This window comes from Abrus precatorius, unplaced genomic scaffold (genome assembly GCF_003935025.1).
Source record: "Abrus precatorius isolate BTA unplaced genomic scaffold, Abrus_2018 Scaffold3, whole genome shotgun sequence".
In the NCBI taxonomy this organism is placed as follows: Eukaryota; Viridiplantae; Streptophyta; class Magnoliopsida; order Fabales; family Fabaceae; genus Abrus; species Abrus precatorius.
The window spans coordinates 12,410,031-12,423,691 of record NW_020874373.1 but is presented as its reverse complement, the minus strand read 5'-3'; the positions used below and the strand labels follow the sequence as shown (position 1 = coordinate 12,423,691).

Sequence of the window (13,661 nt, the reverse complement as noted above, 5' to 3'; positions counted from 1 at the left end):
TTTGGACTCCGCTAATAACAGCCTCTTAACTCAATTAAATTTGTGAATCATCAAATGGTGGATAGTGGATGCACGTTCCAACCATTGGGAGCAGCTTTTCGACTAACATTTTGTTTTAATTTTTATAATGTATGATAAGTAATTAAAAATATATCTTAAATATATGTGATATTGAATTTAAATTTCAATAAATATAGTTATATTAAATATTGAAAGAATCAGTTTTATCATTCATATGATATTATTCGTTCCAATTTGTTTTTAATAAAATATACTTATACCCTCTAAATAAAAAAAGGTAGTCGTTATAGAACTTTTTATGTTATTTCTGTTATTATTATTGTTTTTAACTTATTTGAGTTTGGGTAAATTTTTTTTATATATATTTTCTTTGTTAATATTTACATATTTTTTCCTCAATATATTAATAATATAATATTTATGCTATTAGTGTTTTTTTATTAATTTGAGTGATTTAAATTAAAATAAGAAATATTTCAACTTTTGATAATAAAAATGAAAATAAAAAATGTGTGATTAAAAATATGTTAAAAATTTGTGGTCATAAATTTAAACAAAAATTATAATTAATAATATTAAGTTTACATGAATCTATACTAATTCAAATGTAAATTAAAATATACTAGAAATTATATTTATTATTAATATTTAATTTTATTGATACTATTTATTAGAGTAAAAAATAATAATATTTTGTAAAAAATAACAATATCATATAATAAATATCACTATTTAAAAAAATTGTGAAAATAATATAATTTTTAGTTAAAATTTTATATTTAAAATTTCTGATGTGTGACACTCGCTGTGTGCCTTTGCAATCTTCCAAGTGTCAAATGGAGCAGAGTTGGAAGAGAAAGTGAGTTTTCATAGTTCTTTTCACTCCAAATGCGGCCAATAACAGTTCACACTTGGGAACTGGGAAGACAAGCGAAAGTACTTTTGAAGTGAGTGGGAATGAGCGGAGAAGAAAAAATGAAAAAGGAAGAATCAGTGAACGAAGACACACAGGACTTCACCTAAAAAAACAGGCAATCAAGAAAATTATGAAATACGTGTAGCAAACAAAATAAGAAATAACAGTAGCCGCAGAAATGATTAGGTCAAGGGATACATTTTTGGTATTCGATACAGAGAGAGTAGGTCTAAACAACAGCTATGAAATTAAGTTGTGAAAATAACTTTATAGAAAATAAATCACTTAAATAAGTACAAAGTTCTTATAATTATATCTTTTTTTGGAGTAGCAAGTATTAACATGAGTAATATTGCCTTATTTTCTTTTCAGACATGGCACCATAATGTACGGGTTGAAACCCATGTGACTCGTATGTAGAGGAATGTAATAAGACTTCTTTCAATTTAAGATTTTCTCTCTTAATCAGAGTGTTTTTGATATTTACTTTTCTGTCGTTGGTTTTTACTACATTTAGTACTCTTGTTGTGGTTGTATGAGAAGCAAGAAGAAAAAGACAATGTCAATTCTCTCATTTTATACCTAGTTAAGCGTTTGGGTGCTGAGCATGAAGTGCTATACGTGAAGTGCAAGTGAAAGCTTTTGAACACAAGGTATTTGTGGTTCATTTGTGTCAGTTTAATAAGTTTAGTGCTTGTAACCTTTGGTAACTCTAGTGTACTTGTATTGATTGTGAGGACTAGCAGATGGGGTTAATGTGGTTATAGTTGTAACATGGGTTGATACTCGTGTGCTTTTATTTTTTTTATTATATTTGTTATGAAAAAGTGTGTTGCTCGGTTTATACAGGAATGAGGTTCACAATTGTAGTACACTACGGGAAATATTTATTAAAGGACATAATTTTACCTATTAAGAGGTTAATACTCATACATAACGTTGCTTCAACTCTTATTGATATTTGTTTAAGTGAAAAATATATATACTTAAACAAATTTTACACATTTTTACGTTTTTTTTATAAAATTTGTTTAAACAAATTTCAATTCATTTAAGTAAAAATTGAAACTGAACATTTAATTTTTGTCATAACGGAAACAAATTCTAAACCAAATCATTCACGTTGCAGCTATAGGTTTTAGTGGGACAAACCCTTAGTTTGATTTAATTTGTATTTTAAAAAATAAACTAATTCTACCAAAAGCTCAATCTTTTTAAAGATTTTTACTGAACTTAACTTATATTGAGTTCAATTAAATCAAGTTGAAATATTTAAACAAAATTTTAATATGAATATTATATCTTATTTAACAAATTTAAGTTGACTTAATTGAATTAATTCATTTTATTGACTTTGATAAAAGTAGTAATACTCTTATTAATAATAATAGTAACTGTAGTAGTTGAAATATGTGTTTCATACAAAATAATATATATATGAAAAAAAAATTTCTTATACTAGTATAAATTTTTGAAAAAAATTATTTAATTTGAGTCTTTTATTTAATTTATATCTATTAGGAAATAAAGTAATAAATTATAACTTTTTAAATATAAATTAAATGAAAGATTCAGATCAAATATAATAATTTTTTGACCTACACTAATGTAAGAAAATCTTATTCCTGTGAATATAAATAAATTTAAAAACTAAATTAGGATGTACACTAATACTAAGAATTTAGTTAAGTTGCTGATTCACTCTACTTATTTTACAGAATTTGTTATTGATGATTTAAAATATTTAAAAAAATTAAAACTTATATAGTATTTAATGCGTAAAAATTAATTATTTTTACCTAAATTGTTATTACCTTGTTCTATATTAAAAAGTTAAAAGTCCACGCCATCGTTCTATAAATGTTTACGTATACGTAAGAATTAAATATTAATTTAGGCGACTAATTGAATTCTAACTCAGCTAGCGTGTAGTCACAGCTCTTAAAATTTATAAGAAAAAGTCCTTCACAGGTGTTTTTATCAACGTGGTTTAATAAAACATTAAATTTATCAATATTTTATGCAAGTTAATTTGCATATTTCAGTGGTTTATGTATAGTAAAAAATTGATTTGAATTAAATAAATATTATCAATATTTTTTGTTATCAAAATAGTGCGATACCAATCTTTTAATTACTTTAGAATTTTAACTTTTTATATATATATATATATATATATATATATATATATTATGACCTTCATGGTGATAAATAATACTATAATAACATATCTATTTAAAACTTAAAGGTCATTAATGGTCCTTAAATAAACTAAAAATTAACCTAAATTTGATCCGACTTTTTGAAATGTTAAAAAATAATTTAATATTAAATTTAAAATTAATACTTTGAAAATAAAGTTAAATAAATATGATAACTTTGCCTTTTTTAAATTTTATTTTAAACCCTTATAATCAGGGGCGAAGCCAGGATTAGTTTTAAAGTTTTTATTAAAGGAAAACTTTGAGTACCATTTTTAAGGTATTTTTAATTAAAATTAGAGTTTAATATATCTTAATAGAATTTTAACTTTAATTTTAAAAAAAAAAACCCTACAAAACTACACCTAAATTTGATCCTGATATAAACCCACTACTACGGTAAAATTTGCATAATTCCATGCACTAATCAAAACACATATGTAACAAAAATAAAAATAAAAATAAAATAAAAAAACATTTTTTGTTGACATCGATAGAGAAGACCATGAGGATCAACGTTCATCGTTTTTGTTTTTGGTCAGTAATCAACGTCCATCGTTGAATCGCTCAAAACAATCAAGTACGACTTATGCTCTTTGCTTTACCACACCTCACCTTTGTGCCATTGCTGCTTGCTAAGGTAACGTCAAGACCTCCGAATTTGTTATTTAATTTCCAAGTTGTGTTCGGAGAAAAAGATTAAAAGTGAGAAAAAGCTAACATTGTTTAAAGTAAAGTACCAAAGATCTTCGAGTTATCTTATTCAAAAGTTCTTTTTTAATAATAATAATAAAAAGTTATTTTATGTATTCCTCTAAAATTATTTTTTATTCTAATATTTTTTAAGAAGTTAAAAAATGGAGCGAAATTTTACATGAGTTAAACTCTCATTTTCTATTTCTACTTTTATAGGAAAAAACACCCGAAAAATTAACTCAAAGAAAAAAATTATATAATCGTAGATTGTACATGGAATGATAATTAGTAACTAATTCCAAGAGAGAATAAAATGTGTTTACGATGATAAAATATTAAAAGAAATAGAAAACCGTCAAACAGGAAACATTTTGTTGGAGGCAGTGGATGAGGCGGCGTGACAGAAAATTTAGTGTAAACAATGGAGAGAATCTTAAAAATAAAGAAGGGAAGGAAAATAGAAAGAAAGAGATGTGGTCAAAATGGACAGCTATTGTTATTGTTGTATGGCATTAGCATAACGTTGTTGAGTTTTGTGATACACGCAAATCACAATAAATTTTGGTTAGTAAAAACAAAAGAACTAAAAAAGATGGAGAAAAAAAGAACAAAGAAAGTCAAGCCGACAACCAAAATAATCCTCCCAACTTTTGCACGTTCTCTCTCTTTCTGAGTCATAGTCATAATCATATTCATACCATCCATTTTCCATTTTTTTAAATGGTGTAGACCGTGGAATATTTAACCATGCCAAATTGTCCAATGCTATTCATCAAAAGTCTCTTTCTTCGTTCTTATTCATATATGCTATTCTACTATCAAACCAAACCCCATAAAGAAGAACAAAAGATTTGATTTGACTTGGACCAAATTTTAGTTAGCATGGATGAAAGTATGATTAAAACTTAAAAATCATAAATATAAATTATATTAATAATAAATTAAATTTAATAGTAAACAAATACGAGTGCTGTAATTTTTTTTCTTTTTTGTCAAACCCCTTTAGGAAATTAGCTTCCTCCGTGTCCTTTATCATATGTTCTGAATTTTGATCCCAACTCATCCATCTATGCTAAAATCCATGCTATAAAATTGAATGCTAAAAATAACAAAAGGAATTGAAAAATATCAATTGAATGTTATTAAAGATAAATCACATCTAAGAGTTTACACAAGACCATTGAGGTTGTGCCAGGCAAATTCAGAAGGTATTTACTGAGTTATATGAGAGCCTAGTGTAAATCCTATGTGACAAAAGAAAATTGTCCCGAAACAATCAAGATTTCTATAGACAATCATTATGTAACCAAGTCAGCAGTAAAGTGCCAAGTTAGAATCCTCTTTCAAATCCAATGTTGGATTAACAAAATTCCTATGTACTAAAAGCCTATAACTTGTGAAATAAACAATGTTGTGAACTCGTTTCCTCCCAATCAGAATAGCTCTATCCAAGTCCAAATGGTGAATGGATAATGGATTTGTTATTTTCTATAGTCAAGGGGATGATCAATCTTCAATCCATAAGTAGGTTTATCTCCATGAATTAGCCCAGTGTCTATTGTGATATCCAGGCTTGAAATGTGAATTTCTGTGGACCATCCCTTGCTTTGGGAGATCATTTATTTCCATAACTTGTATTGTTCTCTGCTTCTTAGCTGCAAGTAAGAATCAAATGCCATTTTCATCAATTAATTAGGAACTAATCAGGAATGTGCATAACACAAAATTCCACTTTATTGTCCCAAACTTTATTAACCAAATCTGACACTTAAAGGGCATTGAATTTGGTGTAAAAGATTCTCTAGGAATGTAGAAACTACTGGACACTTGACAGCATAAAAATCAAGTAGGACATAAGAGTATAAAAAAAGATTTTGGAAAAGGAATGACAAACCATTTTCAGCTTGTTGATAACTCTCGTGAAGTCTCCTCTTAGTGGCTTCTAGCTTCACTTCGACAGCATCATCATCTGAATACTTGGATTTCTGATAGAAAAGAAGTCAAAGTCAGGGAGGCCTCAAATCAAACCTACAAATTTGATGCACAAAGAGAATTTTCCTTACATCTTGCTGAACAATGGGAGGCCTCTTTGTGATTGAACTGTTCTCTACTTTTTGTTGCATCTTTGGCTCCACAGATTTTCTCTGCATATTTGATTTTGGTGGTCTGCCGGGGCCAGAATCAGCAGTTACGGGTTTATTTAGCTTCGCAGGAGCATCATTTTTCTTTGCTTGCTGACTCCTACTGTCCTTGGTAGTCACGGTCATCTCATTGGAAGCATGCGAGTTCCTCTTTTCTTTAACGTGACTGTCCATAGCTGGCTTTCTTCTGTTGTCATAGTTCTTGTTCAATTGCACACTTTGTGGAGGATCTGAAAAAACATTCCACATTTATAATCATCAATCTAAGACCAGTGGAATTCAACTAGAGAACTGTAAATCGAAAGCATAAGAAATTTAAGCTCCACTTACTTCCATCATCGTCATCCATGCCATCAAAGAACTTTTGCATCATCCAGATATGTGACATTCAACAGAGACAACTATAAGTCAGTTTCTTACTATCAAATCCTGAAAAGGTAAAGAGAAAGGGGGAAATGGACAAGCAAATATATACCTGTGACAGTTCTATTGAGCCAGTTTGAGCTACAAAGAAAGCCCCTTCATCCATAGGAGGCGATGGTAGTCCCTCTTCCTCATCATCAACAACAGATGGATTTACTGAATCTGGCGTGCCTTCTGAGCCTACAAACATTTAATAAAGCCATTTTAAACCATGAAATAATTTTTAGAATGGAGAATATAGCAGCAAGATGATTCCAATTGTAACTACATGGAGGCAGATAAAAATTTCCACCTGCAACTGTAATAGTTGTAGCCTTGACCCATTCATCTACCATTTCCTTCCAGCCACTGCAAAATAAGAAAAAAGGAATGCAGATTGTTCAGTACACAAGTTAACAAATTGAACCAATTCTCCATCTCAACTTAAGACGAATCAAAACAATAATAGCTGAATCTTGAGTAGATGAGATGTGCTACCTAGCATAAGTATGATATAAAGGGAACTTTTAATTGTGTATGTATATGTGCCATTCACCTATCTAAAGATCCTTCTAACTAAAAATAAAAGCTTCTCATGTGAAATTAACTAAGAGACATACAAAGACAAACTGAATTATATTGACCTTCACTCTCTCCCTCTCTCTCACACACACAAACACACACTTCTAGAATAGCAAAACAAAAATTGGAATAAAAGAAACTGATTACAAGCCATTTCGTTGATCCATGTAGCTGAAGATAAACAGGCTCACCTACTTACTATAAAACAAACCAATTAACAAAATGATACATGGATGACAAACAAACATCGAGGAAAAACTAATTCATACTCGATGAGAGTTCGTGCGAGTTGACGAATGTCCTTTGATCCATGCTTTCGGAGGGGATTCACAGCCTTGCCAATCTCAGTTGCCTGTCAAAGTTAAATTTTCATAATTAGAAGACTCGCTAAAAAGGGCATTGGACAGGCAAGACCAAATTGCCCAAAAGACAGAAGAGATGGTAGGAACATCGAGTGAGTGAGTAGTAACAAGGAAAGATTCAATTCAAACCTTTAGAATGTCCACGGTGAGTTCCATCAGCTGAAGCATCCTCAATGAATCAAATAACGCAGACTCAGACTGTTGCAACATGAAACAGAACAACATGATCAAGAACCATAGGAAACAAAACAACTCAAATCATCAAACAAAAATCAAAATGCCATCCAACAAAAATCACATTTCTTTCTAACAAAGCACCTCATAAAGTCAAAAACCTTCCCTTTTAAAACCCTCCATTAAATATTAAAGTAAATTGCAACACCAAGTACAGAGAGAGAGAGAGAGAGAGAGAGGATATACCGCATCTTCACGGTTACGCAGAATTTCTCTGATCCTCAAAATCTCTTCAAAATACTGAGACTGTTCTTCAATCTCATCAGTCAATGCTTCAGCTTCCCCAAAGCTATAATTGCTAACACGGTTCACGCCCATATCTCCACAACTATTAGCCTTGCTTTCTTTGCTTGCCCCTGCTTCAAATTCAGCCCCATGTCTTTCAAAACCACTCTTGCAACCTCCATCGTCATCACCATCATCATCATCACCATTTACATTCTGGCAATCCCCAGACACAGCCAACTCCACACGGTCACACCCCAAACAACGAGTCAACCTACAAGAGAACAACCTCTCCGCAATCGCATCCCTTCTCACTCTAAACTCCTTGGGGCAATCCGAAGCTGCCACCATGATGGCATGGTCAATTATGTCAAATATATCGCAATTCGCTGACCCAAAGTAATTCCTCCACTGATCTAGTGACCCCAACTTCATGGTCATCTCCACAAAACAACACACCCAGATCCCAAAATAGAACCAAACACCGAATCCAGCAATCACCCACGACTCAAAATCGGGTTTTATTCATGTGATCGTGGTAGACAGCACTGTGTTGAGACCAATGTCAACGGCACAATATCTTGATGCTTCTTTCTCAGAAATCACTTAGATGCTGTTGCCTTGATCCCTGAACACAGCAATGATGAAGGGGTGAAAAGGGTGATTTTTTATGCAAGATTATCAAGAATCAAATATTATAGATTTAAAAGTTTGTAAATTTATTATTATTCTTTTATGGGGTGTCCCATTTTGGCAAGGTTGGATTGGGTTAATATTCGGCAGGGAAGAGGATATGCTTGGGATTGGGAGGGGTACGGTAACAACAGAAACCAGAAACCAACACATAAGCACACGTTCGTGAATGACAACAAACGTCCTATGTTTGTATTCTTGTGTTGGTGTTTCAGATTCTGGCGTTATAGACCAAAACCTCAGAAAGAACCCTTTTTCTCCCTCTGATCTTTTTTTCTCTAAACAAAAAAGAACAGAAAAAAAAAGGCGATATTTATGGAAATTTGGACCTCCGCAAATTAATCAGAAAAAATAGCAGATTCTATGTGACAAAATCTTAATCTACCTATGTAGTTCGTAGTAGTGTCTACGTAATGTTGCACTGTGATGACAGATACCGGGTGCTTAAGAAACTTGGTTCTTGCACAAAAACCACTCTCTTGGAAGAGAGCGAAGGAGAAAGGGATTTCTTTTTGGGTGTGTTTTGACTTCGATCAGAAAGACGCAATGGTTTAAGGAAAGTTTAGATGAATCGTAGAAAAAGAGAAGTGAGTGTTTGCGTCTATGTGCTCTTTTTCTTCCTGAAATCTTTTATTTTAATTTTAAATTTAACAAATTATAAAGATGATAAGAGTGGAGCATGAAATTATAAAAATATAAAAGTAGGTAGTGAATGTGGCACGCTATAGATAATAAGATTAGATACGATCGATGAAGCGGTTCTGAGAGGGAGAGAGTTATGTGGGGCCCTCGACTCAGCGTTGGGAGCAATATGAGAGTTTTTTTATTCAAATCTTTTTATCCTAAAAATCATAATATCACAAGATAAGTAGTTTTACTGTTAGTTTTAAATTTAAATTTTGTCTTCGTAAAATTTTCTGATTGTTAGGTGTTTTTTTTTAAAAAATTCAAGAATAACTTTTATATGAGATAATATTTTTTTAAAATAGAAATATCTGCAACATTTTTAGGCGGTATTTGATATAAGAAATATGGTCATTCTCAATTAAACTATCCCCTTTTATCTTTTAGAAAAAGAAATATATTATTTTAAGAATAAGATTCTCAATAATGTTTTAAAAAAATTATAAAAACATTTAAACACTATTTAAAATTTTTTAATATGATAATTACATTCAATTATAAGAAAATCTTTCTTCCGAAATTAAGGAGAGAAAATTTTATTGTCACTTATAAATATTTTTCAGAATCTTTTACTTTTGAAAAACATTTTATTTTATTTTTGTTAAAATGAAAAGTTTTATTCCCACCTTAATTGTTTAAGAACATTAAAAAATTGTAATATATGTAATAAAATAATTTTATTATAAATATAATTAAATACACTGACAATATAAGTAATTTTTACACTAGCATCTCATTATAGATTACTATATCAGTAAAAATCATTTAGTTTTATCATAATTGATATAAAATTTATATCACACTATTATAATTAATTATCAATTATTCAGAGTCCATGAAAAGAAAACTCTTTCATTGTATGGAATAATTGAAATTAAATTTTCAAAAAAATAATATTAAAAATATTTATTATGATAATCTTGGAGGTAACAAGTAATAATGAATTTCTGAGGTGTAATATTGAGATCGAAATATGGATAGAAAAGGTTTCGCCATGCATTGCTGAGGCTGTCTCGTGAGAGTTGTTATCTATTTTGGTGAGTTGAATTTAGCAGTTTGAGGTCAAAATAAAAACATTAAAGAAAAGATTTTGGTGAGACACCATTTACTTATCATTGTCGATGTTGTATTAGGGCACGCGGTTCAATTCAGTTTTAGACGTAAGATCCTCATTCTTGTCCATGTTACTGTTTTTCTCCTTCTTGATAAAACAGTTATGACTTAGTTAAGAATAAAAACAATATTTCAATTTTGTATTTTATCCCTTTTGATGAAAAACGGTGATAATTTAAATGGGATAAAAATAAACTCAAATTTATATTTTAAATTTTACTTTCCAAAATTTGAATGAAGATTTTGGGGTGGAAAGTGAAACGCTTTGGGAGACACGTAGAAATGGGTAGGTGGTGGCCAAGAAGTGGACGTGTTGTTATTTGGAGGTGACTGAGCAATTAGCGAGGGCATGTGGCGGTGCTAGCGATTAACCAATCCCAATATTTATTTTTCAAACACCTTTTTAACTTTTTCAAAATTTTAAGTAATTTTAAAAAAATTAAAAAGATAATTTACTTTAATAATTTGTATTGTTTAATTAAATATCTTGTGAAAAATAGCAGGAAGAGAGTAGAATGAAATGCGTTGCTGGACCTTTTCTGATTAGGACTTCGTCGCTGCTCTAGATAAAAAACAAATAAAAACACAAATTCTTCTGCTTATTATTATTATTATTATTATTTGCATGGTTAGCTTCATTTCTTTAATATTTTATTACATTAAATAAAATAAATTAAGCAATAATTTCTAAATTTTTTTAAAAATATGATGAATTGAAATTAACAAAATCTTTTTCAATCTTTATAGTATGGCGTGTTTAAATTAAAAATTAAAAAAAAAAGATTGATTAAGATTACTACATTAATTATGGAAAAATTATTCACACATGCGAGTTAATATCTGCTATGGATAAAAATGATGTACCCATAATATCTGCATGTTTAATAAATAAATTTCTTTTTGTCTACTTATTAATGAAACTGGTACGAGCATTAAGGTACACGTATACATTAAAGCTATTAAAATATTCATATGTATATTCAAGTGAACATATTCGTAACTTTGTTCATAACTTTAATATGTTCTTAAATTGGTTATTATTTTTTAAAAAAATATTGTACTATTTGTTTTATTTAAATGTTTTGTTTTTTTAATTATATATATAATATTAAAAAAGTATACGCGCCTTGTTTACATCCTTAATAATAATTTGAAAATTTATTTTATCTAAAAAGGAATCATGTCTTTAATTTTATATAGTGTATATCAAGACTTAAATTTTAAATTAAATTAAATTTGAAATTCAACAAAAAATATGTTTAAAGGAAATGAAAATCATATAGCCAAAAAAAAAAAAAAGGAAATGAAAATCATAAGCCTACTACATATTTGTTTTGAGTTAACATGAATTGATATTAGGTATTAAATTTCAAAAAATTATACTTTCTATAATATTTGGTACATGTAGAAAAAATTAAGTGTTATCAAGACTCTTCTTATGACCCATCAAAACTCCTCAAAATATAGCCTTCTTTTAAAAAAAAAATAAAAAATGAGGCTCTCCTCACCGTTCTCATAAAAACGTGTTGAATAGAAGTTCTTTTGACAATATTTTAAGTTTTAACTTTTTTTATTAGTTCATGACTCGTCAGGGTATAGAAACCTAGGGTTCTCTTTGATTTTAGTCGAGAGATGTATCCATATCATCAATCTTTAGAGTGTGTTTTTCCTCAAAAAGACATAGTTTATTTCCTATCACAAAAGTTTAGTAAAAACCTTTGTAACTTAAAGAAAAAAAATTCTTTTTCCTCAACCAACAATGTTATTAATACCAACATAATATGTAGAAGCTATAAATGGTAAGCTTACTAAAATTTAGACAATTTTCATAGTTGAAGTTATGATTTTTTATTTTTTTTTAGAATTCTCTCTCCCTCTCTAAAGTATCAAGGTTTAATTTTAAGAAATTAAGTAGCAAATTCATCAAATCCTAATAAAGTATTTTCTTTTTTTATTTTTTCTTTTCTTTTACCATATGTAATTAATTATTTAGGTTAGAGAATGATGTATCCAATTTAAATTTCTTGTAAATTGTATTCTTACATGTTAATTCAAATTTTTTATTTCAATTAAATGTTCATTTCTAATTTTAATGTTTTTATACATTGTTCTGCTTATTGATATTAGACTTACTTTTATGATTAGAAATTTAGTTAATTGATTAGATTTTAGTGTAATTTATCATATTAGTTAATGTTTTAGTGATAAAAATTAATAATTAAACATGTTTTATAAATTATTGAATTTAATGCTTATTTTAATTAAGAAATTTTAAAAAAAATAATTTTAAGACGAAAGAAATGAGTTAGATATTAAGAAATTGAAATTAGTTGAATATAGTAAATATGCTCTTTGAAGGTTGAAAATTGTGTTAAAGAGATATTTGATTGTCTAAAGTAAAATATGAGATTATGAGTTAACAGTTAAGTCCAATTCCTTACTTATATTTTTTTTATTACCTAGAGCTGAATGAAAAAATTTATGAACAGTTATGAAAAATAATTAATAATTATCATAAGTTATTTTTGGTTTATTTTAATATATAGCTTATTAAAATAAGTTGTATTTAGTTTAATTCAATACATTTTATCATTAAATTATAATATTATTTAAAAAAATTATTAAATAAATACTTAAATAATAAATTATTTAAAAGTAATTTACGAGTCAATTGTTTTCTTATTATTTTTATAACTTTAATAGCCATGCCAAATGATCACCTCCAATGTTGATAGAGGAAACCATTTGCATAAAATGTCTTGTTTTTAGGATGTAATTGAAAAGAAAGGGTATTTGGGTTATTACGTAGACACATAATTAAGTTTAAATAATGTTTTAATCCCTATATTTGATTTAAATTTGTAGTTAGTTTCTACATGTAAAAAAGTTATAAATTATTTTTAATAGGTATATTTATTTTTTATTTAATCTCTATCATTAAGTTTAGAATAAACGACGTTAAATAAGTAAGAGAATAAATTAAGAATAAATGTAATATGAGAACTAATTTATAAATTTTTTATATGTAGGGACTAACTTACAAAAGTTTACATATAGATACTAACTCACAAATCTGACTCAAAAATATTTTTATAAATTTGTAATACACTTTTGATTTGAATCTTGATTTTGCGATTTACCCACACTTACACCCACATCCACACTCTCTCTTTTGTCTCTACCTCTAATTCTACTATCTTCATTCTTTTTCTTCTTCTACATAAACTTCAATAGAGGCTAGAGTTTGACTAATTTACAAACACTATGTCAAAAAGGAATTGTAAGAGCGGTTCTATTTTAAATTAAAAAGCTTTAGAACTGTTCCAAAATATTGTGCTATCCAATGTGTTACATTTAAAAGAGCGGTTGTTTAAACCACTCTAAAATATTA

The 13,661-nt window shown here is 28.5% G+C and overlaps 1 protein-coding gene across 2 annotated transcripts; it reads right to left on the bottom strand.

Moving 5' to 3' along the window:
• Positions 1-4,956: 4,956 nt before the first annotated feature.
• On the bottom strand, positions 4,957-9,120 carry LOC113862761 (probable mediator of RNA polymerase II transcription subunit 26b). 2 transcript variants are annotated; one of them, XM_027495939.1, is made up of 10 exons: positions 8,859-9,120; positions 7,742-8,408; positions 7,451-7,519; positions 7,229-7,311; positions 6,691-6,746; positions 6,451-6,578; positions 6,306-6,336; positions 5,898-6,205; positions 5,729-5,819; positions 4,957-5,489 (listed from the first exon to the last, which is right to left on the bottom strand). In XM_027495939.1, the coding sequence occupies exons 2-10, from the start codon at positions 8,219-8,221 to the stop codon at positions 5,365-5,367; spliced, it is 1,371 nt and encodes a 456-aa protein (XP_027351740.1). In that variant the 5' UTR covers positions 8,222-8,408; positions 8,859-9,120; the 3' UTR covers positions 4,957-5,364. The 2 variants fall into 2 exon arrangements, with proteins under 2 accessions (XP_027351740.1, XP_027351741.1); XM_027495940.1 differs by having other exon boundaries at positions 5,103-5,489; positions 8,911-9,120.
• Positions 9,121-13,661: the final 4,541 nt, after the last annotated feature.